The sequence below is a fragment of the Hypomesus nipponensis genome, chromosome 9 (assembly GCF_054491055.1).
Source record: "Hypomesus nipponensis isolate SF chromosome 9, ASM5449105v1, whole genome shotgun sequence".
Lineage (NCBI taxonomy): Eukaryota > Metazoa > Chordata > Actinopteri > Osmeriformes > Osmeridae > Hypomesus > Hypomesus nipponensis.
In genome coordinates, this window is record NC_140369.1 from 14,404,259 (window position 1) to 14,431,949 (window position 27,691).

At 49.7% G+C, this 27,691-nt stretch overlaps 1 protein-coding gene across 1 annotated transcript in view; it reads right to left on the reverse strand.

Moving 5' to 3' along the window:
• The window catches only part of arhgef10la (Rho guanine nucleotide exchange factor (GEF) 10-like a), a 94,206-nt gene that overhangs the window by 5,027 nt on the left and 61,488 nt on the right, over positions 1-27,691 (reverse strand). Inside the window, exons 21-25 of the mRNA XM_084705752.1 lie at positions 18,079-18,165; positions 13,772-13,983; positions 12,406-12,563; positions 7,966-8,108; positions 3,081-3,252 (exon numbers count right to left, since the gene is read on the reverse strand). Of these exons, the coding sequence (XP_084561878.1) occupies positions 3,081-3,252; positions 7,966-8,108; positions 12,406-12,563; positions 13,772-13,983; positions 18,079-18,165 (772 nt within the window). The remainder of the gene's footprint in view (positions 1-3,080; positions 3,253-7,965; positions 8,109-12,405; positions 12,564-13,771; positions 13,984-18,078; positions 18,166-27,691) is intronic.

The following is a 27,691-nucleotide window of genomic DNA, read 5'->3' on the forward strand; positions in this document are numbered from 1 at the left end:
ATATGAACGTGAGTGACATCCCATTCTTAAACCATAGGATTTAATATGATGTCTGCCCACCCTTTGCAGCTATAACAGCTTTAACTCTTCTAGGAAGGCTTTCCACAAGGTTTCCTCACAAAGTGCATGTGTGAGGTCAGAGAGATGTTGGACGAGAGGGCCTTGCTCGCAGTCTCCGCTCTGGTGTTCTATTGAGTTTGAGGTCAGGACGCAGGCCAGTCATGTTCTTCCACTACAAACTCGCTCATCCATGTCTTTATGGCCCCTTGCTTTGTGCACCTGAATTCAATGATTTGGTTAGCTGAGTGAATACTTTTGGCAATATAGTGTAGCTAAATGTCATCCGCCTGCACACACATTACACATTGCGTCTATTTATACACACCGTCGAACGAGTAGGCAGAGGAGTGACTCCACTGAGCACCCACTCCAGGGTTAGCATGAAATCCTAAGTCGAGTCAGCGCATGTGGGCGTTCCAGGCTTTAGAAACAACGATAAAGTAGGATAACGTCAAAGACACTTGAGATTAAGGAGGTGTAGCTTAACCTCAAGCTATCTTCCACCTCCAATTCTTCACAGCAGAGCTCACGGTCTTTCAGGTTTATCTAGGGAGCTGGTGTTTGCCTTAAAAAGAAGATGTCTCCAAAGATAAATGTTTCCTTGTGATATGTCACTGAGGACTTTTTGGAATTTCATTTTTTCCCCTTCCCTAAAGGAAAGCACTATTAAACCCATTAGAAAGTGCAGTTTTTTTTTTCTTCCTTTTTTCTTTCTTCTTCCTTTCAGCTTGAGAAACTTCCCTGATGTTTACAGGCTTTGCGATTCCCTGCAGAGCACGGCCTGGTAATCGCGTGAACATGTGGGAATTATGGAGGACAGTCTATCATTAATGCATGTCCCTTCATCACTTAGGAAGGAGGCCCTGGGAATAGATGGGGGAGGGGGGGGGGGGCATTGATATGTACTCTAACTCCATTGGTGTTTCATGTGTGTCCGCAAGCGGAGAGCAGCCACCACAAAGCCTTATCTGGATAGGCTAGGGACCCCTCTGGTCTCCTGTGAACACCCCAGGACATCGGGACATCTGGTGGACCTCATTTCCTTTCTGGGACCCAAGAGACCAGAGTCCCTTTCCATCCCCAACCGCCTCCCTCCTCCCATCCACCAACCCTTCTCATCTCCCCCAGTCTACTGCATAGATTCAACAGGAAAGGGGCTGGCTCAGAGGGGAAATGACCTCAGGGTCACCTGAGCTCTCCGGGCACCTCAACCACAACACCTCTCCTCAAAGTATGCGCCATCATGGCGCCGCCATGACTGAAATCATTGTTAATTTCTTCAACAACAAGAAAGCGAAGTGGACTCCCCGAACCATGCCTGTCTTTATTCGAGCTCTTTCATCCGTCTGTAGACAGCGATTAGGAGCCTGTTAACTGGGAGATTAGCTGTAACGACAACAACCATTGGTTGAGCTTCGAACGTACTCTGGTAGTTGTGTCAGAAAGCACTGTTTTAGAAGAAACAGCAGAGGTAGTTGGAGGCTGCACGTTCATAGTCAATTACTGGAGATCAACGCACACAGGAGAGGGGTACCATGTATAACGTATATTGTGCATTCACGCAATGCGTGATTTTGAACGATGGTGCGGCAAACCGTCGTGTCTCACTCAGGGAGAGAGAGTAACAAACTCCCAGGTTCACATCTTCGTTTGTATTTGCTTTGCATTTAGCCTGGAATAGCTCATGAAAAAAACAACGCCCTCAGGTTTAACTCAGCGAACATCTCACTCACAGACCTGGGTTCAGTTCCCGGTTTGGGCCGAGAGAGACTTGGCTGATTAAACACAGAACAAACGACAAACACGCAGTTTTGAACTCCACACGGGTCAAGGAAAGCCAACCGTTCTAAAAACAAACACCGCGCCAGACGATTAATTGGAATGACTGAGTGTGGGGGGAGAGGACCTGAGACACTCAGACTGGGGATCTGTTTTGCTGTTCTCCCTGTTTACCCAGATACACGTACCGACACAGGGAAGACCAGAGCTCGCCTCTAAATATTTCATTCACTAAGAAGGAGGGGAGTCAGAGAGAGAGAGCTGGTGTCTGCAGCATTCTGAGGGGAATACAGGAGGAGGTAAACCGAGGGTGAGATGAAGCAGAGGAATGCCGGAGAGAGGAGACGGAGGAGTAGGAGTAGGGTGTGGGGGATGTGGAAGGGAGAGAGAGAGGAAATGAAAGATGTTGATGGTATCGAGACGGGAACAGAAGCAAAGAAGAAAGGGACGAGCAAAGAGAGAAGTGCATGAGGGAGAGGAAGACCAGAGAGAGACGGGTGGAGAGAGGAGGAGGGGGGGGGCGCATGATACCTGGCATGATACCAACGTTCCAGGGACGTTGAAGGAAAGACAAGAGTGTTTCCATGGCAACCCCCAGGAATGAAAAGCTTTGTCTCTGCTGTTTGGCTGCTCCTCCGTGACTTCATTTATTAATTCTTCCATCCATCCAACCAACCATCCATCCATCCATCCATCCAACCCTACACACACACCCACACACAAACCCACACCCAAATTCCATCATGGGCTGTTCCGGCACCTTGAGCTACTTATTCAGGGCCGTCCCCCCGAGCAATGAAACCGTGGAACTGCTCAGACAACATCTGAATGACATTTCCTGGGCATAGGCATAGCCTAATTGGTGGCCCCCTGTTGCTTTGGTACAACCCAGTTCCACCAACAACCGACTTCTAAATGCCTTTCCACCTGACCTCACTAATACAGCGGTGTCACATTCATGCATTGACGCCTCAACACAAATTTATTTTTTGGTTGTTGTTGTTCCAAAACACAGGAGCGACTTGAATGTCGACGTTGAGCCGGAGAAGAGAAGACACCAGTGTTACCTGACGCTTTGTCCTTCTGAGGAGAGACAATTAGGGTGAGGTACAACATCCGACTGGTCGGGTGTCGGGGGCAGCCCCGAAGGGAATGCCGTGTTGTGTTTTCTCATTAAACGTCAGCGTAGGACCTGACCAGGGGTCAGAGGTGAAGCCGAGGCCTGGAGCGTGTGTGCGTACCTGGGTTGAGCAGAGTGGCCCGGGTGGAGATGTTGATTTCCTGCAGGTGCTCCAGAGTCTCTGTGTGGAAGAGACGGATGGACGAGTCCTGGGAGAAAGCCATCCACACCCCGCCTCCGGCCCGTACCATGTGGGCCACGCTGACCATGGGGTCAGGGTGGACCTCGAACCGCTGGAAGGTGGGGGGGGGGAGAGCGGGGGTTACAGATGAGTTAGAAGCTTACCATTGTCAAAGGATCCTTAAGGACTTTTATTTATAGGATGTGTTAGAACTTGCTTCCATATGTGTATTTAGACAGGATGAATTATCAATTGCTTGCAATATGTTTTAGAACTCTTTTCCATTCTGTTATGAATTAGCAACTGTTTGCTGATGTGAATCTTAGATAAGATATGTTAAAACATCTTGCTGAAAGTTTCAGACAGGAGGCCTCTGTATGACAGCTAGAAACTGCCTGCATATGGTTAGAAAACTTGCTTGCATAGAGAGAACCATCTTTTAGAGAGTGCATGTTACTTGGAAACATGTATGTTAGCTGGATACGTGCGTCATGGGACAATATCAAATTAGATATGTCAGAATTGAAGCATCTAAAGGATGTCAATGTGAAAAGCACAAGAGCAGGAAGCACACGTATTCAGAGAAGAGAGCTCTTCGAGTCACAGATGAAGTCATTCCGATAGGCAGGATATAGCTCTCAAAGTCTTACTTTGTTACAGTTTTGTTGAATTTTTCTGACAAATTTTGATACTTTGCTGAATCAGTGTTTTGTATCTTTTGTATTTGATTACATTTGCAACTATTTTTCTTATATTTGACAAATAAAAAACTCCCAGGAGTCCCAGGAATCGCAACCAGTCATTTGATGTAATGATCTGTCCAGCTGGTGTTTACGCAAAACAGGGTTTTAAAGTGTTCACTAAAGTGTTCACTAAAGTGTTCACCGCGCACACTCGCTGGGAGCCCACATGATCGTTCAACACTTTTGAGACGGGTTGTCAACTATTAAAGGCTTAAAGTTTGATTGAGGTGTAGCTTGTTAACTGTAGAATACATATGGAGTCTGACTAATGTAAGTCTCTCTAATTGTTCTGAAGCTTCATTTTCCCCTCGTTATTTGAACAGTGTGATGACCTTGTCAGTCAATAGGCAGACACCCATTCTCCTCTCAGATAATTGCTCTACAACGTTGTCGATGATAATTATTCTGAACTTTGTCTGGGTCTTGCTGTATTATTTTGGCGAACCTACTCAATGGAACATGCATGTTGAACACGAAAATGTGAAATCACATAATGTCATTGCTCCCCTCTCTCTCTCTCTCTCTCTCTCTCTCTCTCTCTCTCTCTCTCTCTCTCTCCCTCCCTCCCTCCCTCCCTCCCTCCCTCCCTCCCTCCCTCCCTCCCTCCCTCCCTCCCTCCCTCCCTCCTAGGTAGGCGAGCTCAGGGAAGTCCACCAGGGCTGTGCAAGGATGTGTCAGAGCGTCACAAACCACTGCAACCTGCACGCCGTGGCTATTTTTCATAACGGAAAAAGTTCCACTCCGGTGTGTCTCCTCCCAAGACTGCCACAAAGCCAATGACACGCATGCCCCCCCCCCCCCCCACCCACTACCCCCACCCTCCAGAGCATCCGTTCTCTGAGAGCACAAAGAAGAGGGTGTTTTCAGGCACACGCACTCTTAATGAGTAGCAAAGGAAACCGCAACAGGCCCTTATCACCGTTACCCACGCGCCCCCCCCAGCTCCTCTTGCCTGTTTCTGGAAAGTTCCTCCCGCTCCTATCACTCTCTCCTCCCCAGTCGAGGGAAATTAGTCAGCGAGTGAGGGACGTCTGGGGGTGAGGGATTGGGGGGGTTGCAGGGCGCTCCCCCTGTGCTCCGGAGAAGGGGGGATTACCACCTGTTTCTGTGCCCTTGCCAGAGGGACCTCCTTTGTTTAAGAGAGGAGGAGAGGAGCGAAGCCTTTGATGTGTCTCCTCTTTTAATTGACTCCTCTGCAGCGGGCGTCTGCCTCCGCTCTGACACAGAGTAATGGGAATCTCTCCCATTTTGAAGTGCAGCGCCATCAAAAGATAGTTACCCCCCCCCTCCCCCCCCAAAGCGGATTTCACCTTCAGGAGTCCATAATTCAAAGGAGTCGAAAACCTAAATAAACTAAATAAGAAAAGACTTTGTAAAAAAAAAAAAAAACAGAATTTGAAACCAAGCCATCCTGTTGCGCTCAGTATTTTGGTAGACACGGTGTTCACACTGCTGGCTGTCATGTGCTTCACCGTATGTAGTACACCACCTGGAAACTCTGCTGAGACAGTACACGACTCAACCAGCGCCCCAAACCCTGCTGTGACAGTACACGACTCAACCAGCGCCCACAACCTTCGAAGAGAGCAACGCTATGCAAACCTTTCAACGTCCATCTGGAAACGTCTCAAAAAAGAAAAAGAAAAACTGGGTGAGGGATTAGCGTTCAGGATTCGTCTCCGGTAACTGTTCGACCTCCTCGTGTTCAGTCTGGATTCAGTGTGCACTGCACGCTCTCCGACACAGACGTGGGCCCCGGGTTGTGAGCTCATTGTGAAAGCCAGGTGAAGTGGAGGCAGCGACTGTTCAGCCGGCTGACAGCCGAGGTGTTTGGTAGCTGAACCCGGCCTTGCTTACAGGGAGAGAGCAGGGAGGAAGGGTGGAAGCGCTGAGCTGGGTAGTGGAGCGTGACAGCGGCGCCGCCGTTTTCTCCACCCTGCCTGGGGATGGGGGCAGCCTCCTCAGCCAGACAGAGGGAGGGGGGAGGGGGCTGAGGGGTGTGGGGGGAGGGGGGGGGGGGATTGGAGGCTAAACCCCTGGAGCACTAAAGCCTGTCTGAACAGCTCATTAGGTCTTGATTACCCAGGGTGACAAGGTGTCACTGTTCTTAGGAGGGCGGCAAGTACGCGGCCCTAGTCTCACCCTTGATGGAGCAGCAGGGGGAGGGAGGAGACGAGGAGGGGGAGAGGAGGATGGGAGATGAAGAGGAGGTGGGTGAACATGAGCGAGAAGAGGGGACGGAGGAGGGGATGATGAGAGGGGGAAAGGAGGAGGCGAGGAGAAGAGATGAAGAAGAGGAGGGGAAGAGAAGGAGGGGGAAGCGTGGAGGAGGATGAAGGAGAGGAGGAGACAAGGTCAAAGAGAACAGGATGAGGAGAATGGAGGCATGAGAGTGAGAAGGGATGGGGGGTGTCGGGGGGAGGGGGAGGGGGGGTGGGGGCTGTCAATACTGATCAAAGCCTGGGTACCCACGCCTGCCTTGCCTGCCTGACTCAGCCTCCAGCTCCAGGCTCCAAAACCAGGCCACATTCCGGCACATTCTATCTAATACTGTGTGGTGTTGTTAGGTCAGTCAAGTCAGTCAAATCCGCTGGCCGTGTGTTCAAAGAATGAGGTGGATCCCCACAAAAACAGAGGTGTCTGTGTTATTCCCACACCACCTCCCATCTCACTCCATCATGTCTGATAGAACATAAAAAGCTTCAACAAATATAGTAATTGAAGCTTTATGAAATAATATAAAAATCCCCCTTTCTGTCATTGGCCCTTCATAAATCTCAGCCATGAAGCAAGGCAAAGAGTGTGTTTCAAAATGAGTTTATATGCTATGCAAACTGCTGTGTCAGCTTTCAGAGGCTCTAAACATTCCCACAGGTGCTCAAATTCACACTAAAGTGAGACACAACAAGGCAGCCAAGCCATACGGCTAGGCAGCCAGCCAACCATCCAGCCATAGAACTAAGAAACCAGGAAACCATCCATCCAGTCATCCACACAACCATCAAGTCATACAGACAGACAGGCAGCCTGACAGTACCTACATAACCAGTTTGTCAAACAGACAAACCAGGCAGAAGACCAGGAAAAAGACATCCAGTGAGACAGGCAACATTGACAGTCAGACAACCAGCCAGCCAGTCAGGCAAACAGCCAGTAAGACGACCAGCTAACCAGGCATGCCTGTAAGATCCGGCAGGGCTTACAGCACCAGCAGAAGCCAGGAGAGATCTTCTAGTTAAGGTCCAGGCTTGGCCAGGCAAGACCAAGGAACAGGAGAAGGGTAAGCCTCAGCAAGCCTGATCCTTCACCCCCTGGCCCTGGTTGTATGGTTCCATAACTGCCCCTGGATGTGCCTGGATGTATTAGTCCGGGGCATGGGGTCATAGGAACACAGGGGAGAGGAGAGGCCAGCGTTGACCTGAGCACTGCAGTCTGTCTAAGCACTAAGGGGGAGATGTGGGGGGATGGAGGGATGGAGGGATGTGGAGGGTTCTGAACCTGAACCTGTCTACTTTGCATGGCCGGTCAACTGACTAAGCTCTGGACCCCAGAGAGCTGGAGTCAGAGGAGGATGACTGGAAAGAGTGGGAGGGTCGGTAAGAGAGGACTGGAGATTGAGAGAGAGAGAGAGAGAGAGAGAGAGAGAGAGAGAGAGAGAGAGAGAGAGAGAGAGACAGAGACAGAGACAGAGACAGAGACAGAGACAGAGACAGAGACAGAGACAGAGACAGAGAGACAGAGTGGGAAAGAGCAGAGGAGGGCCATAGAGAAGAGGATTGGAGAGAGGAGGAGGACTAAAGTGAGGGGAGGAATATTTAGAAACGGAGAGGGCTGAAGAGAAGGATTGTGCACATGACCATTGACCTGTTCACATCTACACAGATACTGGGGCCATGACTCCTCTACTTCCCATGCAGAAGGTGATCAAAAGCATTTCTCAGGTAATAAGACCGTAGCGCTCCAAAATCCCCAACACCCTGCTGTACACGTACCAGACATATACAAGCACATTGACTTGTAAACCGCCCAGTCAGCAAGCCTGAGCCTGAAACCCAAATATCCTGTCATTCCTGAGGTCCCACCTGAGTGGATAAGCTGAGGGCCTCGACGACGGTGACAGAGTTGCCACAGCTGGCCCACACCGACTCCTCCAGTACCAGCAGCGTTCGGACCGGCTCCGGACCCACCACCACACTCCTACAGGAAGCTGGCTCCCAGAGCTCTCCTGGAAACAAAGTCAACAAGAATTAGTGAAATGTCGCTGCAATCCTGCTTTAGCAGAAGTGTTTTTGTGTTTTGGACCACAAGGATTTTTTTCCAATTCAAATGACAAATACTTCATTGTCTCTCTCATGATGATAGAAAACTGTATTTGGTTAGGGGCTCCCAAACAGCATGCACCCATGAAACATAAAACGACTTTAAAACACATAGAAGCTCCATTGGTTGACATTAACTTTGGCATGAGCCAACTGTGTTGGAATCCCTGCTTTTTGATTAGTTAACCGTCTTCAACTTCTGACAGTTGAGGGCAACAACTGTGCTGAAACAACCAACAGAATGAGTGGTTGTTATCAAGCCACAGCAGCATCATTATGCTTTAAACACATGCACCACTTTCCGTTTGAGTACACAGTCTGGTTATTCAGCAGATGTTGCCTAGAGCAGGGCAATTAAACTCAATTTCTTCTCCTTATAGCCCAGCAACTCACCCTGTTCCTTGCTTGACAATTTATTTTAAAATAAGCTCTACAATGTTAGCATTTGTCATTCTCAATGTTTAAGAAACATTAAGAAGCGGGGATAGGTATAGCATAGCAGTAGAGCATTAGCCTGCAGATCAAGAGGCCACAGGTTCAACACCCCCCCCCGTCCCCCCAACACACACACACCATGTCATGTATGTCATTTCGGATGAATGCATCTGCTACATGAATCCAGTTGTGCAGTGGACACTGTACAGTACTGACTGAGTTCAGAACTGTGGGCTTGACTGAACAGAGGCGGTGGGAGTCTTCTCTTCTCTCCTTCTTTGAATCCCACCGGTCTCCGCTTGGGAAACAATAACTCTGCTCTCACCACCCACGTCCCAATAAAGCCCCAGCTTTCACATTTAATACGCTTTCCAACTCCTTTATCAGAACTAGCTTTTTTTTCTTCCCCCCCCCCCCCACCATTCATCAGTGTAACAATGAAGCAGACCTTTTTCCTTTGAGTTGTAATCATGGGGCACTGTCTGCAGCTGCAGTTGTGGAGCATTATGAGCCAGGTTGCATAAGCTTTTTTTCCTTAGCAGCCCGTTAATGAAGCTAAATTAGAGATGGAAGCGCACCCAGCCGGTTGATTAACATTTTGAGTTGTTTATTTCTGCCTTTCATACAAGAATAGCTTCCGAACGCCTTCCGACTTCCTCAGGTTAATTGCTTGGTGTGTTGTAAATGTCACTCCCCCACCTTTAAAAATGTGTTCTCTTCTGGAAGTCCCTCCGGCCTCTTGCACGAACCAGGAAGCTAATACCTCCTTTTCTCATCACGCAGCCAATGGCAACTCAGAGGCAGGCAACCCACCACAAAACTCTGTGTTTAAACACGTAACACACTCTGACTGATCTCCAGAAATAAGTTCACCAAAGCACAAGTTGGAAACTCAAGCAATGAACCTGTGCCAAAAAAATATATATATTTTTAGCAGCTATGTTCTGTGTGTTCATGCACCTTCTGATACAAATGATGTGTTGAACCCTAGTGTCTTCTAACTCCTGCAGTCTTGTGGAAAAGAATGCCATTCAGGAGGCATACATCTTTAACAGCCATGCAGAATGTGCAAACATTGCCTGGCACCAGAATCCCTCCAGAGCTTGTGTTCTCTCTCTCTCCCGCTTTTTCCCTCTTTCTCATCCTCACTCTCTCTCTGTACCCCTGTCTTTCTACATCTCTCTCTTGTTTTTCCTTCCTCTTCACCTCTTTCTCTCTCCGTCTCTCAATCGTTCTTTCTCTTCCACCCTCCCCCTCTTTCTCTCTCTCTCCCCCTTTCTCTCTATCCCCCTCTGTCTTTCACTCTCTCTCCCTCTCTTTCTCTCTCTTTCTTTCTCTCTCTCTCTCTCTCTCTCTCTCTCTCTCTCTCTCTCTCTCTCTCTCTCTCTCATATGTATTTTTTACCTGACAGGAATAGTAATATTTAATCCACATGCAGTGCACTTGTGTAATTAATCATATTTCTACTTGGGTGGACTTGGCATCATTGGGGGATGGGGGCAGCAACTCTGCCAGGTACACTAGGTGTGCTGAGCCCACTGATCAGCCTGTAGTATCCCCACCGGCTGTGGAAACAGACTGAGCGTGGTGTGGAGCCACTGGCACTTCAATGCCTGACCACCAGCTACAGCTGGCCTTCCTCAGTCTGCAATGTAATGCTGAGGGACTGGCTGGCTGGCTGACTGACTGGATGACTGACTGGATGACTGATTGGCTGGCTGGAAAACTGACTGGCTGGCTGGCTGGATGACTGACTGACTAGGTAGATGACTGATTGACTGGATGACTGACTGGCTGTCTGAATTACTGACTGGATGACTGACTGGATGACTGGCTGGCTGGATGACTGGATGATTGACTGATTAGCTGACTGGCTGGCTGTATGACTGACTAGGAAGGGCTGACAGAAGTTTATTAGTAGCAGGCCTGGACTCATTGGTCCACACTGTACAACGATAGTGGCAGTAGAGTATTCCTTCTAAGGCAAAGCATGGGATAGTCATGTCTCTACTCTTCAAAGGGAATACATGACAATATCGACAATACACACTGTTTCCTTGCTGTCTCAAGAAAGAGGCCTCCAGTCATAAATAGAGAACTGTGAAGTTCACCAAGTAACCTATTGACCATAGAAAGAGAGCAGTCACTGCCTCTCTCTCTGAAAACTCATCCTATCACTGGATTAATGGCTGACTGGATGACTGACTGGCTAGATGATGGTCTGACTGGCTGGCTAGTTGGCTGAAAGACTGACTGACTGGCTGATTGACGCACTGACTGGAGGATGACTGACTAGATGGATGACTGACTCACTGGATGACTCACTGGATGGATGACTGACTGGGTGGATGACTATCTGGATGGATGAATGACTGGATGGATGACTGACTAGATGGATGACTGACTCACTGGATGACTCACTGGATGGATGACTGACTAGATGGATGACTGACTCACTGGATGACTCACTGGATGGATGACTGACTGGGTGGATGACTGACTGGAGGATGAATGACTAGATGGATGACTGACTCACTGGATGACTCACTGGATGGATGACTGACTGGATGAATGACTGATAGTTGGATGACTATCTGGATGGATGACTGACTGGATGGATGACCGACTAGATGGATGACTGACTCACTAGATGACTCACTGGATGGATGACTCACTGGATGGATGACTGACTCACTGGATGACTCACTGGATGGATGACTGACTCACTGGATGACTCACTGGATGGATGACTCACTGGATGGATGACTGACTCACTGGATGACTCACTGGATGGATGACTGACTCACTGGATGACTCACTGGATGGATGACTGACTGGATGGATGACTGACTGACTGGATGGATGACTGACTGGATGGATGACTGCAGTTCTCCTTACACCGACTGTGACTGGGAGGCACAAGAGAAGAGATGGAAATGTGCCTTCAACCAGGTCTCCAGCAATGTGCAAAAGGAACATTGTCTGCCTTTGCAAATGCACTCAGTTAAAAGATGGGCTGCCATAATGGAAACCCCATCACATGAGACACATAACGCGTTGCAACAAGCAGGCAAGATGTTTGACGGAAATTGTATTTTTCTCACACACACGTGCACACGCACACACACACTGAAACATTCATGGCAACACACAAAGACTTCCATAGGCAATTGGTGTAGAGCTTGACAGATGAAACGTACAAATTGATACGACAATAAAACCCATTTGCTCAATTAATTTGATAGATTAGCCACAACAAAAGCCTTTTTTGTTACAGACAAGCTCTATTAGCGATCTCTAATAACAGTTATATCCTATCAATTTCAAAGTCGCATTTCATGCAACAGAATGGAACGTCTGACGTTATTACCACATGAGGCTCAAAAGTAAATCAAATTACCTAAACTAAATATCAATTACCTGCTAAGAGCATTAGAAGCATGATTTGCAATAAACGTAACGTATTCTCAATCAGCAGTTTTTTCTTTCTCCTGTAGCCACATATGATGTAGGACAAGGTCTGGTGTACTGGTCAACACTGAACAGCACGCTGAACGTGTATGTTATTATATCTCATGTTTTAATTTAGCTCGACACTTTCATCCAAAGTGCCAAACGTACACGGATTGACTTGAACTTGGGACCTCACGATCTGTAGCCAAACGCTCGAGCACAACTCCAGCCCTGAGGTACCACCACTGCTCTCCAGCTTAGCGTCTCTCCTGAATGGGGAGAGCTGAGGCAGGTGGAGGAAACCCCCATACTCACCCGCGTGGGCCCGTCCGTACAGCAGCATGGTCCCACTCCTCAGCCCAGCGAAGAGGTACCTGGCAGAGTGCTTCAGGCTGAGGACAGGGGAGCCGTCGGCGGTGTGGAGGGTCAGCAGGCACTGGGCTGCCGTGTCCACGCTCCCAAACACCAGGATGCTGGGGAACCCAACGTGGCAGAGTGTGATGAATGAGCATCATTTAGAATGACAGAGGACCACATCGTTTTTCATGGCGGTTGATTTAACAGTGCACTTTAGAGCTCCGGTATTGTGTTCAATGCAGCCACTTTGTCTTGCACACGTTTGAAATGACACTTGAACTCCTCTGGGTGCATTTTGTTCATTTTTCTCTTGCTAGAGAATGACAAATGCACACGTTGGAGATATATGTTTCTTTCATGCAAGGAGTCATTAACAAGATTTTGGAGTTGACATTTTTGGGGGTGTGTGAGACAAAGTGCTGAAACTGTACTATATATATTATAGTATATGTCTATATTAAACTGTCTCTTTTTCTCTTTCCAGGACAGATACCTATATATATGTTGAATGAGTCAGCACCAACAAATAAATTGCAGACATATCCATTCATTCAGGTCTCCATATATCGACAAGAAAACCAAAGCGAGAGAGTGAGTGTGAGCGGGACAGAGAGAGAGACATTGACAGACAGAGAGAGAGAGAGAGAGAGAGAGAGAGAGAGAGAGAGAGAGCGAGAGAGAGAGAGAGAGAGAGAGAGAGAGAGAATAGCTAAACAGGTAATATCACGGGTGAGTCTGAAATGCAAGATTGCCGTTTTCTCTATCTCAGACAGTAATTCAGGCACTGGTACTGTGAACGAGTCTGAGATGAAACTATTCCTCCATTGCACACAGCGGAAATCATAAAATACATTGGACGCCAAAAAAACAAGAAACAGTGATTTCTATCTGGCAAGATCTGAAGGGTATTGAATCAACTCTGATGTTTTGGTTTGATGAAATATTGACAAGCTAATTTATTTCTGCAGCCTGTCTGAAATGGACCTGCGCTGAAGGAGAATGCAGAGTAGGATTGTCCATGTTACCACGGAGATATGGAAAGAAGCACTGCTAGAGCCATTTCCATGACAATCAGCATCTGAAAGAGCTACTTATTTCACTCCGTTGACCTTTCACAACAGTCATTTCGCATGCCTTTTTGCCGACTTCGTTATCCGTCCATACAGTTCCATGATTAAAATCATGCAGTGAGACCTGAGCTCACTCACAGCTGATATATTAGTAAAGTCTGACTCTATGATGTGTTAGTAAAGTCTGACTATCCTGTAGCTGGTGCTGCAGATGGGCACACATCTCTGTGGGGGATGGGCTCTGCCAGGCTCACCTTCCACTGTCCAGGCCCACACAGATGGTGTTCCCCACCCCTGTGGGGCTCCGGAGGGCGGCCCCCTCCTCGTCCTCCGAGGGGCCCGGCTCGGGCACGTAGTCCAGGCAGCGCACCGGAGAGTCCACGGGCAGGCTCTTCACGGGCCGAGGCGTGGGCCGGTTCAGTGAGAAGATCTCCACCTGGCCCTGCGCGCCATCCCCTCCACTCACCTGCAGGGGGAAGGGGGGTGGGGAGGTGAGGGCGGGGGTGTTAAAGATCAAGAGTTTGGAGTGGGTTTAGTTAGTAATGGAGTTGCCAACTGGGAATCACATTTTGGTATCCTATTACATCAGGGAGTGTTCACGGTCTGAGGGGGACATGGATGACAGTGTCTCCGGGGTGGGTGTAACTCAGTGGTTAGATATCAGTGGTTCCTATCTCTAAAAGCATCTGCTAAATGTACACATTAGTATTATTGCTAGCGCATAGCATAGATCCACCGTTACATCTTGACTAACTCACTTCCTCATACCCATGGTTAGGTCTGGACTGGGACTGAACAACGGCCCGGGACTTTGAAACGCAGACCGGCCCACAACCGTGTATGATTATTATATTATTTACTATTTTGCATTATGCCGCGGCCGTTTGACCGGCCGTTGGGAAAATCTCCCGAATCTCCCGACGGCCAGTCCGACCTGGCCCATGGTCTATCTCTGTACTCACCACCCTGCTTGAGACCAGAGTTTCAACCTTGACCACTCTGTATTCTGGGCCAGAGTTTGTCAACCTTGACTACCCTGGACAGAAGGATGGAGAACACTTTTGATACCATAATTCCCTCTTTGCTTCAATTTCCCCGCCTGTCAGCAATTTTTACTTCAGTGAGGAATGAAAGGTTTAAATCAAATATCCTTTCAAACCTTGTCTTCAGTCCTTCCTGACTTTTGAATATTGTTCGGATTCATAAACTGCGGAGTGTAATGGATTCACAATGTCATCTCTCCGACATCAAACAATCTTTAAAACTCTGAGATCTTTTCATCAGCAGAGAACAGAGAGATGTGGGGGGAAAACGACTTTGAAAAGCTCTGCATCACTTGACAATCTGGGTTTTCTCGAAGGCAGTGATTGATGTCGTGTTTGAGTCCGTGAATGAGAAACGCCAAACACTATGAAGTTACCAAAAGTGTCACTGTGACATCACAAGGTGACCCCGATTCCAATGGCTACAGCTCACCAGGGATTTGAGGTCACGCTTTAGAAGAGTGTACTTTTCCCAGGGACAGGTGGGCAGTGTCACCCCTTCTTAACAGAGAAGAGAGTGATTCTCACAGCACTTAGCTGGCAGACTTGGATCTCCCCGGTGTATCGTAACCTACAACACCAACGAGGAGAACGTGTCTGAACACAGGTGTGATTCTCCATGAATCACAATTCTATTGGTCTTCTGTCAAGCCTGCCAATCTCAATGCAGAGCAAGACAGCAGGGACAAACCTGCAAACCTTGCAAATGCCGCCGTTTCAATCAGGGCTGGGGCCACCTTCATATAATGTCATTAAGTCTGAGAGGATTTTTTTCTTACATGGGATAACGATATTTTCTGTGTGTGTGTGTTGGAGAGAAAGAGGCCTGGGGGGGGGGGGGGGGGGGGGGGGGGGGGGTTAGGTGCATAATTCCGGAGCAGTGCAGATCTACTCTGCGCCACATGACTCAAATTCAGGGAATGAGACATGAGCTAAATATAGGCTGTCGCCCTCCTCTCCCGTGGCTGTGCTTATTTGCATGCAATCATTTGTTTGATTTGTATCAGCGTGCTGGAACCGGGAGAGGGAGGTCCTCCGAGCCCAGGAGAGAGAGCCAGAACAAATAAAGGTCTGTTGGACAGGGACAACTGGAGATAGGGAGAGCTTATCTTACAGTGAAGCAGCCCCCAAAAACACAGCTTCAAGTGTCTGTCTCTCTCTCCCTCTCTCGCCTTCTCTCTCTCTGTAACCGCATAGCCTCGGGCTACTTCCCCCACACACTCCTCCGCCCTTACAATACACTCACTTGTCCATCTGCACCCCCCCCCCCCTCACACACACACAACACCACCACCCCCCCACCGCTCCTCCTTTTCGATCCAATTCCCCCAGAAATCCAGCAAAATTATCGTGCCCTGACAAAGTCATCACCACTAGTTTAGAGGAATAGATATCTGGAGTGGCGCCCTGGTTGGAATCCTTTCAGCTGCCAGGAACCAGACAAAACTTCCCCAACAGTAAATGCCCTGCCAGCATTAATTAGGCAGGCCTGGACCCAGGAAGAAAACGGTTTGGCCACAGGCAGTGTCTCCCAGCTCTAACCTGTACTGCTCAGTCACTGAACCCGAGTCACTGAACACCATAGAGACTGGCGCTAGATAGAATGTCCTAAAAACATTTGTCTGTTTTTGGGGGGGAATTCCAAATAAGCTTTGGACATAAGGGGAAGAACTGCATGGCTGAGAGGCTGTATTTGGAAAGAAACAAGGGGTAGGTGAGAGCTAATGTAAAAATGATTACTTTAACCACTAAGGAGGAAAGTGGGGCAGAGAAGGTAGGCAGACAGTGCTGGATGCATGCTAGTGCACCAGGCTGATTAGTAACAATGTCATTACACTGATCAAAGCACGCAGAAATCCCACAAGCCCATCTTCCTTTAACATGATTAGTGTCAGCCCTTATTTGACAAGCCTGCCAAAGAGCTGGTTCTGAGAGGGGGCGGGAGAACTCTCCAGCAACCAGACTGCTTGACGGGCCCAAAAGCACTAGCTTCCTGTTTCACCACGATAATTTCTGCCTCTGTTGTTTGGTTTATTTACTAAACTTGTTTTATTTATTTATGTATTGATTTATTAATTTTCATTATAGTGTCACTATCTTGACTGAACAGGCAACTTTGGTAAGACAATGGGAGCCTGGATGAACTAAAAGCTAAGGTAAATGAAGAACTGTGCATAATGGAACCCCATTTGTCATTTTTGGACTGGTTATCCAATGTTACTTATCCTTACATAACCTTAAGTAGGTAGGCACTACATAGATGGATCTAAAAGGATCTCCACAATATAATATTTATTTCTCAAAATGATATGGCATTCTCCTACCCAAGGCCGTCACTTGTTTATTTTCCACACAGCAGAACCAGAGCACATGTGGTTCATTGCACAGAAGTTGAAGAACAAGGGCAAGGTCATGGATGTGTGACTTGGTCGTACTGTTGCACGTTTCAAGTAGACCTTGCGGTAAAACGGCCCAGGTGCCCTCACACTGAAATGATTTGTCTTCTAAATGCCCGATGGTAATTTGTCCACCAGCTCATCTGATCCACCAAAGAGGGGCACGGCCAGGAACAATGAAGGCTGTGAGGGCAGCGATGAGTAAGTCTGTGTGTCCCGGAGGGATGCAGCAGTGAGTAAGGCCCCCGTCTGGATGTTATAGAGGGGCAGCAGTGAGTAAGGCCCCTGTCTGTTATAGAAGGGCAGCAGTGACCAAGGCCCCCGTCTGGATGTTATAGAGGGGCAGCAGTGAGTAAGGCCCCCGTCTGGATGTTATAGAGGGGCAGCAGTGAGTAAGGCCCCCGTCTGGATGTTATAGAGGGGCAGCAGTGACCAAGGCCCCCGACTGGATGTTATAGAGGGGCAGCAGTGAGTAAGGCCCCTGTCTGTTATAGAAGGGCAGCAGTGACCAAGGCCCCCGTCTGGATGTTATAGAGGGGCAGCAGTGAGTAAGGCCCCCGTCTGGATGTTATAGAGGGGCAGCAGTGAGTAAGGCCCCCGTCTGGATGTTATAGAGGGGCAGCAGTGAGTAAGGCCCCCGTCTGGATGTTATAGAGGGGCAGCAGGGTTTAGCCAACTTATCTATCAGAAAAGATGATCCAAACCAAGATATATGTTTTGCCATTGAACATCCAGGCAAACATTAATATTGCAGGGATTCTAACACATTATTTACCAACCCCTGTGTAGGCCTATACTGTACAGGAAAATAAAGCAATGTTTTGGCAGAAGAATGAGCATATAAATAAGCGTGGAAATATTCAATATTCAATATCCAAAGGCATTATTTTAAAAAGCGTCTCATTGCATGCATGCACAGTATGTGCACACATAATGAGCATGTGTATGAATGAGTGTGTATGTGTGCACGTACAGTATATGTTTGCAAGCATGTGTGTCTGTGTGTGTGTGTGCACACCCGTGTGTGTGTGTGTGTGTGTGTGTGTGTGTGTGTATGCATGTTTGCGTGTGTATGTGTGTGTGTGTGTGTGCCTGCAGGAGGTGTATGTATAGGTTACTCACCCAGAGGTAGCCTTGAGGTAGGGATGTGCTGGCTGCTGAAAACCCCAGCATTGCACATTGAACAGGGTTGTGGATAGCAGCTTCAAGCTGGGGAGGGAAACACAAACCATCCTGCTGGTTAAACACTGATTCAGCCTGCTGTGAATCACGCAGATACATAGGTCAAATGTTCATAATTATCCAGGTTTATCAGCTCAAGTTCTAATGAAACCAGTGGGGACTGAACCTCAATTATCAAGCCAGACCATCCACCCATTAGACCAAGAGTACCTGGTAAGGATTCAAGGTTCTATAGCAACACTGCGCTTAGACACAAGATGGATCCTAGCCACCGGATTTATACTCTTGTTGGTGAGGTTGTGGAAACTCAGGAGGAAGGGAGGATGGATGGAGAGAGAGAGAGGTGGAGGGGACGAGGAGAGATGGAGGGAGGGTAAAAAGAGATAGGTACTGATTTCATTGGATTTATCTTGAATTCTGATCTATTTATTGAGCTCATCAGAAGATTAAGTCACTGTCAGAAATATTAATCTATCAAGCATTGCACAGTCAGTCGGTGAACAAGTTTAAGAAAGTTTATTGGTTGCGGCCGGCCCACAAGGAGAGAAAAACATCACACGCCATTGTGCTACAAGTTTGTCTGCTAGCATGTTGTGCTAGCTAGCTATTTAAGCAGCCCCACTCTTTGCAGTTATTGGTTAAGACAAAGGCATGCAAATGTTCCATGGCTCTTCTTCATTGGCTCCTTGCGGAGACCTGGCGAGCGTGTGTGCGTGCGTGTTTGAGTGTGTGCGTGTGTGTGCCTTTTGACCCCTATAAGCTTGACCATATGATTCACCCATCACAGATAAGGCCAGACATCTTTTATGGCCTCTCCAGTATGAGATTGGTCAGCCCAGGTCACCTTGTTTACATATGCGTCGTGTTACCCAAAGTTCAGATTTGGGGGTAGGCCTTTCTCTACACACAAGGAATGCTGAACACAGAATCATTATTATACAGGATAAATGTGTTACAGCTTCAATTTTTCCAACAGTCACTCATTCTCAAGTCCAACACTCAGAGCCACATTTTATCCCAGCGCCTAACGGCAATCTGTCGTTAGCATGGATATTAAAATGGCTTTTAATTCACACGTACGTCATTTCAGACACCCCTTCTACAGCACGTCATTCACTGCAGATGAAATGTTATCATGGGACAAAGTGGGCTACATGCACAAAGACCCGAAATAAGGATCGGAAGGTGGTGGAAGGGTTACGAGAAAAAAGAAAGCAAAATGTCTTCCAGTCACAACACCATAGCAGCTGTTCAATGGTGGCATCCAGCCACCAAGTCAACGGCTAACTTCCTGCTACTCCGGTACCCACAGTACCTGATAACATCCGGCACTCTGGACTCAAACACCCAGCCCTAACTCTGATAATGAAAGCTGGTCTATTTTCACTGCTGCCAAAGTTGAGGTCCATCACTGGCCCATGCTTGGGTAGTTACTCGCCTCTCTAAGGTAAGACCTGTGTAGCTAGGACTTTGGGTCGCACAAGGTGTTTTTTCCTGACGCAAGACGCATCAATCACGGGTCATTTATAACATGGTGCTGCCCCATGCCTCGCCTGCACCCCCCCCCCCTCCCCCTCCACAAACAGGGGGGGTTTGTAAACATGAAACGCCCAGAAATAATTTGGGGCCAGATGACTGCTCCTGCCCATCTGTCCAGCAGGAGCCCTCCTCCCACTCACCCTCTGTCTGCATCTATCTGTTCACATTCATCACACACATGCACTGTCACTGCACTTCCCCTCCCTCTCTCCCTCTCTCCCTCTCTCCGCATCCCATACTCCCTCCATTTCCCCTCTCTCCCTCTCTCCGCATCCCATACTCCCTCCATTTCCCCTCTCTCCCTCTCTCCGCATCCCATACTCCCTCCATTTCCCCTCTCTCCCTCTCTCCGCATCCCATACTCCCTCCATTTCCCCTCTCTCCCTCTCTCCGCATCCCATACTCCCTCCATTTCCCCTCTCTCCCTCTCTACCTCTCTCCCTCTCTCCCTCTCTCCGTATCCCACACTCCCTCCACTTCCCCTCTCTCCCTCTCTCCAACCCGCCCTCCCACCTTGTCTCTCTCTCCGTCTCTTACCGTCAATCTGTCATTCCGCCTCACTCCCCCACCCCCACCCCCACCCCCACCCCCACCCCCACCCCCCCACCCTCCATCGGCAGCCCTTTTCTCAGGAGCGTTGGCCTGTGTATTTGATAGGTAATTAAGTGGTGGTCATAAGAGAGGCCCATATGGAGGCCTGAGGTCTGGAGGGCTGGATGGGCTGCCAGGCCTGCTTGCTATGGGCCCAGGGGGACTGTGAAGCACTGGGCGGCGGTGGTGATGGTGTTGGGGTGGGGGGACGTGCAGAGGTCTTGGGGTGGTGGTGTGGGGGGGGGGGGGGGGCTGGGTGTCTAGGGCTGGACTGGCGGATGCAACTGCTGCCGACGGGGTGGCAGACTGTTGAAGGTGTGTGTGTGTGTGTGTGTGTGGAGGGGAGGTGGAGGTTATCAGTCGCCAGAGACCTCCACACAACACAGCCAATCTTCACAGGCCGTGATTGCTTTGTCTGTTAGCACTCTCTGGAGTGAGTCTGGTAACACTGAATGGATCTCCATTTTTTCAGCCCTGGGCCTCCTCTACGCATCTATATAGATATCAAAGTGCAGTGGGATGGTTCACATAAACAGCTGCTGTGTATTGGCATGATTGAAAAGCCTTATGGAGTCAATGGTGTGGAATAGACTTAGCAGGGGAAAAATGCCCTCCAATGAAGTCTACATGGCTGTAGAGGTAAATGGCTAGGAATAATCAATTGCAAGACTTCTGGATCGAAGCACTTGAAGGCATTCCAGGGGTTGATTCATCTCCAGGAAGAATGATACAATAGTTTTGCTGTATAAACCAAGCCCACACATCAACAGGCACAAAGGATACATGAGGGGCCCAAGCACCGCCTGTCTAAGGTGATGCTACCAATGCTAATAAGCCATCAGTGGGAAACCATTTAAAAATCAATGTAGTACAAGGTTCAGCTAAGTCAACTGTCAGTCAGCCCCCCACCCACTCTTCTTCCCAGCTTCCCACTCTCCTTCCCAGCCTCCCAGCCTCTCAGCCTCTCAGCCTCTCAGCCTCTCAGCCTCCCAGAACGAATGCACATATGTGTCATGAAGAGAGGAAGGAGTAGATTCCAGTTGGAGAGGGAGAGAGAATGAGAGTGGTGAGTGGAACGATAGGGTCACTCAGAAGAGGGAAGGTGCAAAAGAGAAAGGAGGGTGGAGAGATGGAACAGGCAGAATAAGGAGGAAGGGAGGATGAAGAGAGAGAGAGAGGTTGGAGGAGGGGGAGGGTGATTTGATGAAGGACTTTAGGGAGATTGGAGATGGGGAGGAGGGGATGTGCAGGTGAGCTAATTAAAGGGAGATTTGTTGATGCGCTGTGAGGGCGGTCTCCCAGCTGCTGGTTTCCACTGACCTAAAGCCCCACACACAGTACGTCCCACCCCTAGGGGGCACAAGCCCATATGCTGTCACCAGGTGGTCCACACGGTTATGAGCTGGGCCTTGTCCGCACTGCAGCACACCAGCCAATGGTGCAAAACCACATCCACAGTAGGGAAAGTCAGTGGGGATGCATCTGCCTGCCTGCCTGCCTGCCTGCCTGCCTGCCTGCCTGCCTGCCTGCCTGCCTGCCTGCCTGCCTGCCTGCCTGCCTGCCTGCCTGCCTGCCTGCCTGCCTGCCTGCCTGCCTGCCTGCCTGCCTGCCTGCCTGCCTGCCTGCCTGCCTGCCTGCCTGCCTGCCTGCCTGCCTGCCTGCCTGCCTGCCTGCCTGCCTGCCTGCCTGCCTGCCTGCCTGCCTGCCTGCCTGCCTGCCTGCCTGCCTGCCTGCCTGCCTGCCTGCCTGCCTGCCTGCCTGCCTGCCTGCCTGCCTGCCTGCCTGCCTGCCTGCCTGCCTGCCTGCCTGCCTGCCTGCCTGCCTGCCTGCCTGCCTGCCTGCCTGCCTGCCTGCCTGCCTGCCTGCCTGCCTGCCTGCCTGCCTGCCTGCCTGCCTGCCTGCCTGCCTGCCTGTCTCCTGTCTGAGTGCTCGTCATGGTTCCCCTCCCAGGATGAATGGAAGACACAGACCCCTTGCCCTCTGTAAACCATCCCCAGATTGAATGTTCCAGCCATTGTAAACAGCGCACACATCATTTCCATGTGTTTAATTATTCATGTTGTAAACGTGTAGGGGATCCACTGACATTGGCTGGTCCTGGGGCCCACTGGGAGGACGGAGTATTCAGAACCAATGAATGGCATGCGTCTCCTGAGGAAGACAGAGGTGTGCTACTTACCCTTGCGTCGACCACAACAAGCCAAGAAAACACTGCTTGTCATCACGCCTCCAATGGGGGCGGCGGGCAACCCATACGCTCTGGCACGGAACAATCCGGAACCATGTATGGAATACACCAGGGGCCCGCGCGAAGTGTTATCTGAGACGAGACGACACAATAACACGCCGGCTCGCACTTCTCGTAGGATTGTCTGACGGACTCCAAGCCCACCCCCCCACCCCCCCGCACGCCTCCATAATGGATTCTCTTTATGACAAAGTGTGCTCCATCATTGCTTGTGGGATTCAGGATGGAGAGGGAACTTCCTGTGGCCCCAGCGTACAGTACAGCACAGTGGGCAGAGCGAGCCCTTTCTGCAGACGGCGTGAAAGTCCTGCGTGCGGTGCTGAGTCATTGATTGATGAAAGCCGCCTAATAGCAAGGGCTTCCTTAGGGACAAGTAGTGAACAGGAAGTGAAGGCTAGGGTAAAAAATAAAAACACCCAAGGCTTAGTCCTCCCTCCCCCCTCCCTCAACCCCACCCCAACTCTCTTGGTTCCCCATGTCCTTTGTCACAGCAATTGCACATTCCAACATCCTTCCTCACGCACTAACAGGCACTAATAGAAAACTGCCTCTGTTTATTAACTGATAATAACTACCCCCCCTTCGCCCCTTCTCTCTCTTTCACTCTCTTCCCTCTCTCTCTGTCTGTCAGCCTCGGGGCTGGGACGTGGATGAATATCCACACAACCTGAAACCAGTAGCTACTGAAGGCTGACTGCAGGAGGGAAAACACATCAGCCAGGCCCACACTACTGCATGGGGGCCTGGTTGAAGAGGGCTGGAAGGTTCCCCAAGAACACTGCCCAAGGTCAGGTGTGATGACTCTTCAACACCACCCATAAAGTAAAAGGTTTCTTTTCACAATGACACCAGGATGCACGCCTGTGAAAATCCTGTGGTGTACGCATCACATATTGATTCATTTGTATTCAACAGAAGATCATGCTACGGTGGTTAGTGCATGGGAATTAAATCAATATGTATACAGGGAGACGGTGCGAGAGAGACAGGAAAAGAGGGAGTGAGAGAGAGAGAGGGGGAGGAAGCTGTTGAGAAGCTGAGATATTGTTCCTTAGACAGAGCAAGTAAGTGGAACCTACTCTCCTCTCAAACACATAATGTGTGTGTGCGTGTGTGAGCCCCGCATGGCTCGGTCTCAAGGGAGATCCGGGCATAGTGTGTCAGCGTGTTATTTGTTGTCCAATATCCCAGCGTGCCTGGAACGCAGAGGGAAGGCAGGATCAAAGTTGAGACGTGCTTGCTCATCTTCCCATTTCATGAGCTGGACGTCGCCCAGTGAATCAACATTCGACAGGCGTCGGGAGGCCACAGATCAAAGTGCCAACCACCTGCTGTGCTGGCAGCCCGGCATTACGCTCATCATATTCAAAGTCATTCGAAGACAATGAGATTAAATCATCAGCATGAGGAGAGAGAGAGAGAGAGAGAGAGAGAGAGAGAGAGAGAGCGAGAGCGAGAGAGAGAGCGAGAGAGAGAGAGAGAGAGAGAGAGAGAGAGAGAGCGAGAGAGAGAGAGAGAGAGAGAGAGAGAGAGAGAGAGAGAGAGAGAGAGAGATAGAGATAGAGATAGAGAGGAGAAAAAAGACAGAGGAGAGAGTAAGAGTAAGACAGAGAGAGAGAGAGCGAGAGCGAGAGAGAGAGAGAGAGAGAGAGAGAGAGAGAGAGAGAGAGAGAGAGAGATAGAGAGAGAGATAGAGATAGAGAATAGAAAAAAGACAGAGGAGAGAGTAAGAGTAAGAGAGCGAGAGCGAGAGCGAGAGCGAGAGCGAGAGCGAGAGCGAGAGCGAGAGCGAGAGAGAGAGAGAGAGAGAGAGAGAGAGAGAGAGAGAGAGAGAGGGAATTGGAGACCGGGCTGCATGCGTGCCTCCCTGGCCGAGGTAGGAGTGCTCCAGGGTGTGGTCAGGGATGAGGTCCAGATCAGACACACGGCTGGTCCTTTTTTTCATTAAACCCCAGAGCCGAAAGTCTCCTTCAATTTAATAAGCGTGTGTCTGTACAGTAACGATCCTCGGTCTCCTGGCTCCTCCACAGATCCTATCATCCCTCAGAGGAATGAGGAGACGGCGTGCTTTTGCATAGCAGCCTGGAGCCCAGCCTGACATTGCCAGGACATCACACTCAACTCCCATTCGTGACTCATCATCCTCCCCAGTCCTCTCCTCCAGTCTCCCCTCCCCCTCCTCCTCCCCCCCCCCCCCTCCTCCGCGGTGCGTCCAGCTAATCCCAAGTTCATTCTGCGTGTTGTCGCTAGCTCCAGCCGTTCCCGGGGGGCAACAGTCGCGCCATGACCATCCTGGCTGCAGCTCAGTGGGATGGAAGTGATGGACAGAGCCCCCCCCCCCCCCCCTCTGCCCCTCTGAATGGGGTTGAACAGAGAACCACGCTTCATCTAAAGTCTCTCAATTCAGCACTAACTCCGAAACACCTTACCTATAACTTCGAACAAGCACCCCTAATATATGACTCATTGTACTGTAACCGTTCACGTTTAACACCTAACCCATAACCTAGAACTATACATCATCAGGGCAGGGAGGTCAGATGGCTCAGTGGTTGGGGAATTGGGCTACCAACGAGAAGGCCAAATGACAATGTGTCCTTGGGCAAGGCACTTCACACTACTTGCCTCGGGGGAATGTCCCTGTGCTTACTGTAAGTCGCTCTGGATAAGAGCATCTGCAAAAAATGACTAAATGTCCTGCACCTTACCCCTAACTCCCAGCCCTTAACCCTGAATTCCTCACCACTAAATCCTAATCTCCAGCTCCTATCGCCATTCCCGAGAACCTCCATTTGTTAACCGTAAACCCCTACTTCCTCTACACAAACTCTTAATCCCTAACCCCTTTCCCCTAACCCGGCACATACACGCATCCCTTCACAAACCACTCCTACTACACAAAGTGCACCGTGATCACGGGGGTGGGAGCCCATGTCGACAGCCCAGTGGGGGGGGGGTGGGGCGCAAGCTGCCTTCGCTCCCCTCCTCCCCCTTCAGATGGCATCAGAACTGAAAACCAAAACTGCTCCCTGCCCGACGCCCCCGCTGAGCGAGCAACGGGTGGCTCTTCGGGGCACACAGTTGGCAGGAAGGAGCTACCCCGAGATCCAGGAGGAGCCCCGTCCTGGCCTTGGATGTGGCGCCCAGCGCCCCTGGAGCAGGTCCCAGTGGATCCCTGGATCCTGACTGACTCGCACAACACGTTGGAGCGTGCGGAGGTTTTTTCTGCAGGCACGCGTGCTCTGAGGAGATTCAGAACGTTGTCAGAAGACGGGAAGATTCGCACTCTTATGTCATTACGTGTCTTTAAAGCATCTTCCATCCTGCTACGTCCTGTGTCCTAAAGTTCATTGTGATATTTCTATGTCGACTTGACTTTTTTGAGGTACTATTGGAAGTTGAACAATGGCAGACAACAAGACCACTTCCACTAGAACGAGTAAAACCTAAGTGCATTGGTAGTTGAATAGCACAGTGGGTGCAGTGAAAGGCTTCTCTAGTTGTGAGCTGCCGTTTTTCAGGTACTTGAGGTACTGTGCCACTTAACCAAACACTGGCAGCGTTTACCAGCCTGGAATCAGGTAGACCTGGGACTGACAGGATCATTAGCAAAGAGAAACACAGGGAAAGGACAAATGCTCACAGCAAAGAGAGAAAGAGAGAGAGAGAGAGAGAGAGAGAGAGAGAGAGAGAGAGAGAGAGAGAGACCGAGAGAGAGACCGAGAGAGAGACCGAGAGAGAAACCGAGAGAGACCGAGAGAGAGACCGAGAGAGAGAGAGACCGAGAGAGAGAGAGAGAGAGAGAGAGAGAGAGAGAGAGAGAGAGAGAGAGAGAGAGAGAGAGACCGAGAGAGAGAGAAGGAGAGGGGAGAGCAAAAGAGACAAAGAAAAAGGGGTGGTCTGAAGAGACAGAGGGAGGAATAAAGACAGAACAAAAGAGAGAGAGACAGGGAAATGGTGGATAAAAACAAGCGTGACAACAACAGCAGAGACGGCTGAACATCCAGGCAAGACTAGAGAGGCAGAACATGGCTCTCTCTCTCACTCTCTCTCTCTCTCTCTCTGAACTAAGGTGCACTTGCATTTTTAACGAGTCTGTTAATAATGTTTTGCCGTTGCAGTTTCCCCGTCTCTAGCGAAAGATTCCAACATTTAGCAGCACATAGGAGGCACGGCTGATCTCTCTCGCTGCACGTTGCCGTGGTCACAGCCAGACACCTGAGGTCACTCCTAACTGTCTGCATAGGATCATGACAAGTGTGGAGAAAACTATCAACCCCAGACCAGGGTTGAGGCTCAGATGAAGGAAAGGACGGACGGATGAGGAGAAGAGAGAGGGGTCTCTCCTAAGAGAGAAAGAAAACAGAGAGGGGAGAGAGACAAGAGAGGAAAGAGGAGAGAGGGGAGAGGAATAGTCACTCTGGATAAGAGCGTCTGCTAATGACTAAATGTGAATAGGAGAGAGAGAGCGAGAGAGCGAGAGAGCGAGAGTGAAGGAGTGAAAGAGTGAGGGAGAGAGAGAGAGAGGAAGAGAGAAAGAGAGGGAGGGAGGGAGGGAGGGAGATACAGATGGTAGAGGAATGTGGGAGAGAAGGGAAAGACACGGGAGAGGAACAGGAGACAGGAGAGAGACAGGAGAGAGAGGGGAGAGGAGCGGGCGAGTCACAGCCCGCTCCACTCCAAAGCCAAGCTCAAGCGACTCACAGTAATTAGTATGTTAACTGTCACAGGCACAGATCAGCCCCTCTTCAGATGACCTCCTCAGCCAGGCAGAGCTATACCATGTACGCCCCTGCCTCCCTTACACAGGTCCCACACTGCCCTCTGTTGGTGAGGAGAGACATGGCATGTGCCCTTCTCCCGCACAGATGTCAGTCTGAGCGAAGCATTCCCTTGGCAGGCATGATGACTATGATAACCATGTACAATAACAGGGTCGTCATGAGAACCATTCAAGTCAACAATAGCGCATGCAATTTTCAAAGCATGAAGTGTCACCGTTGTGAAGCCGCACACCTTAAAAATGGCAGACTCTCTTTCTCATAATGAACAGTACAGTGTTCCAGGTGCTATATGATACCCTGTCTGCATTCAATTTTCTCCTCCCTAGTCTGAAGTGAATCTGCTGTAGACGACTTATTCAAGAGATACTGGTACCTGCCTCCCCTGAGGTCT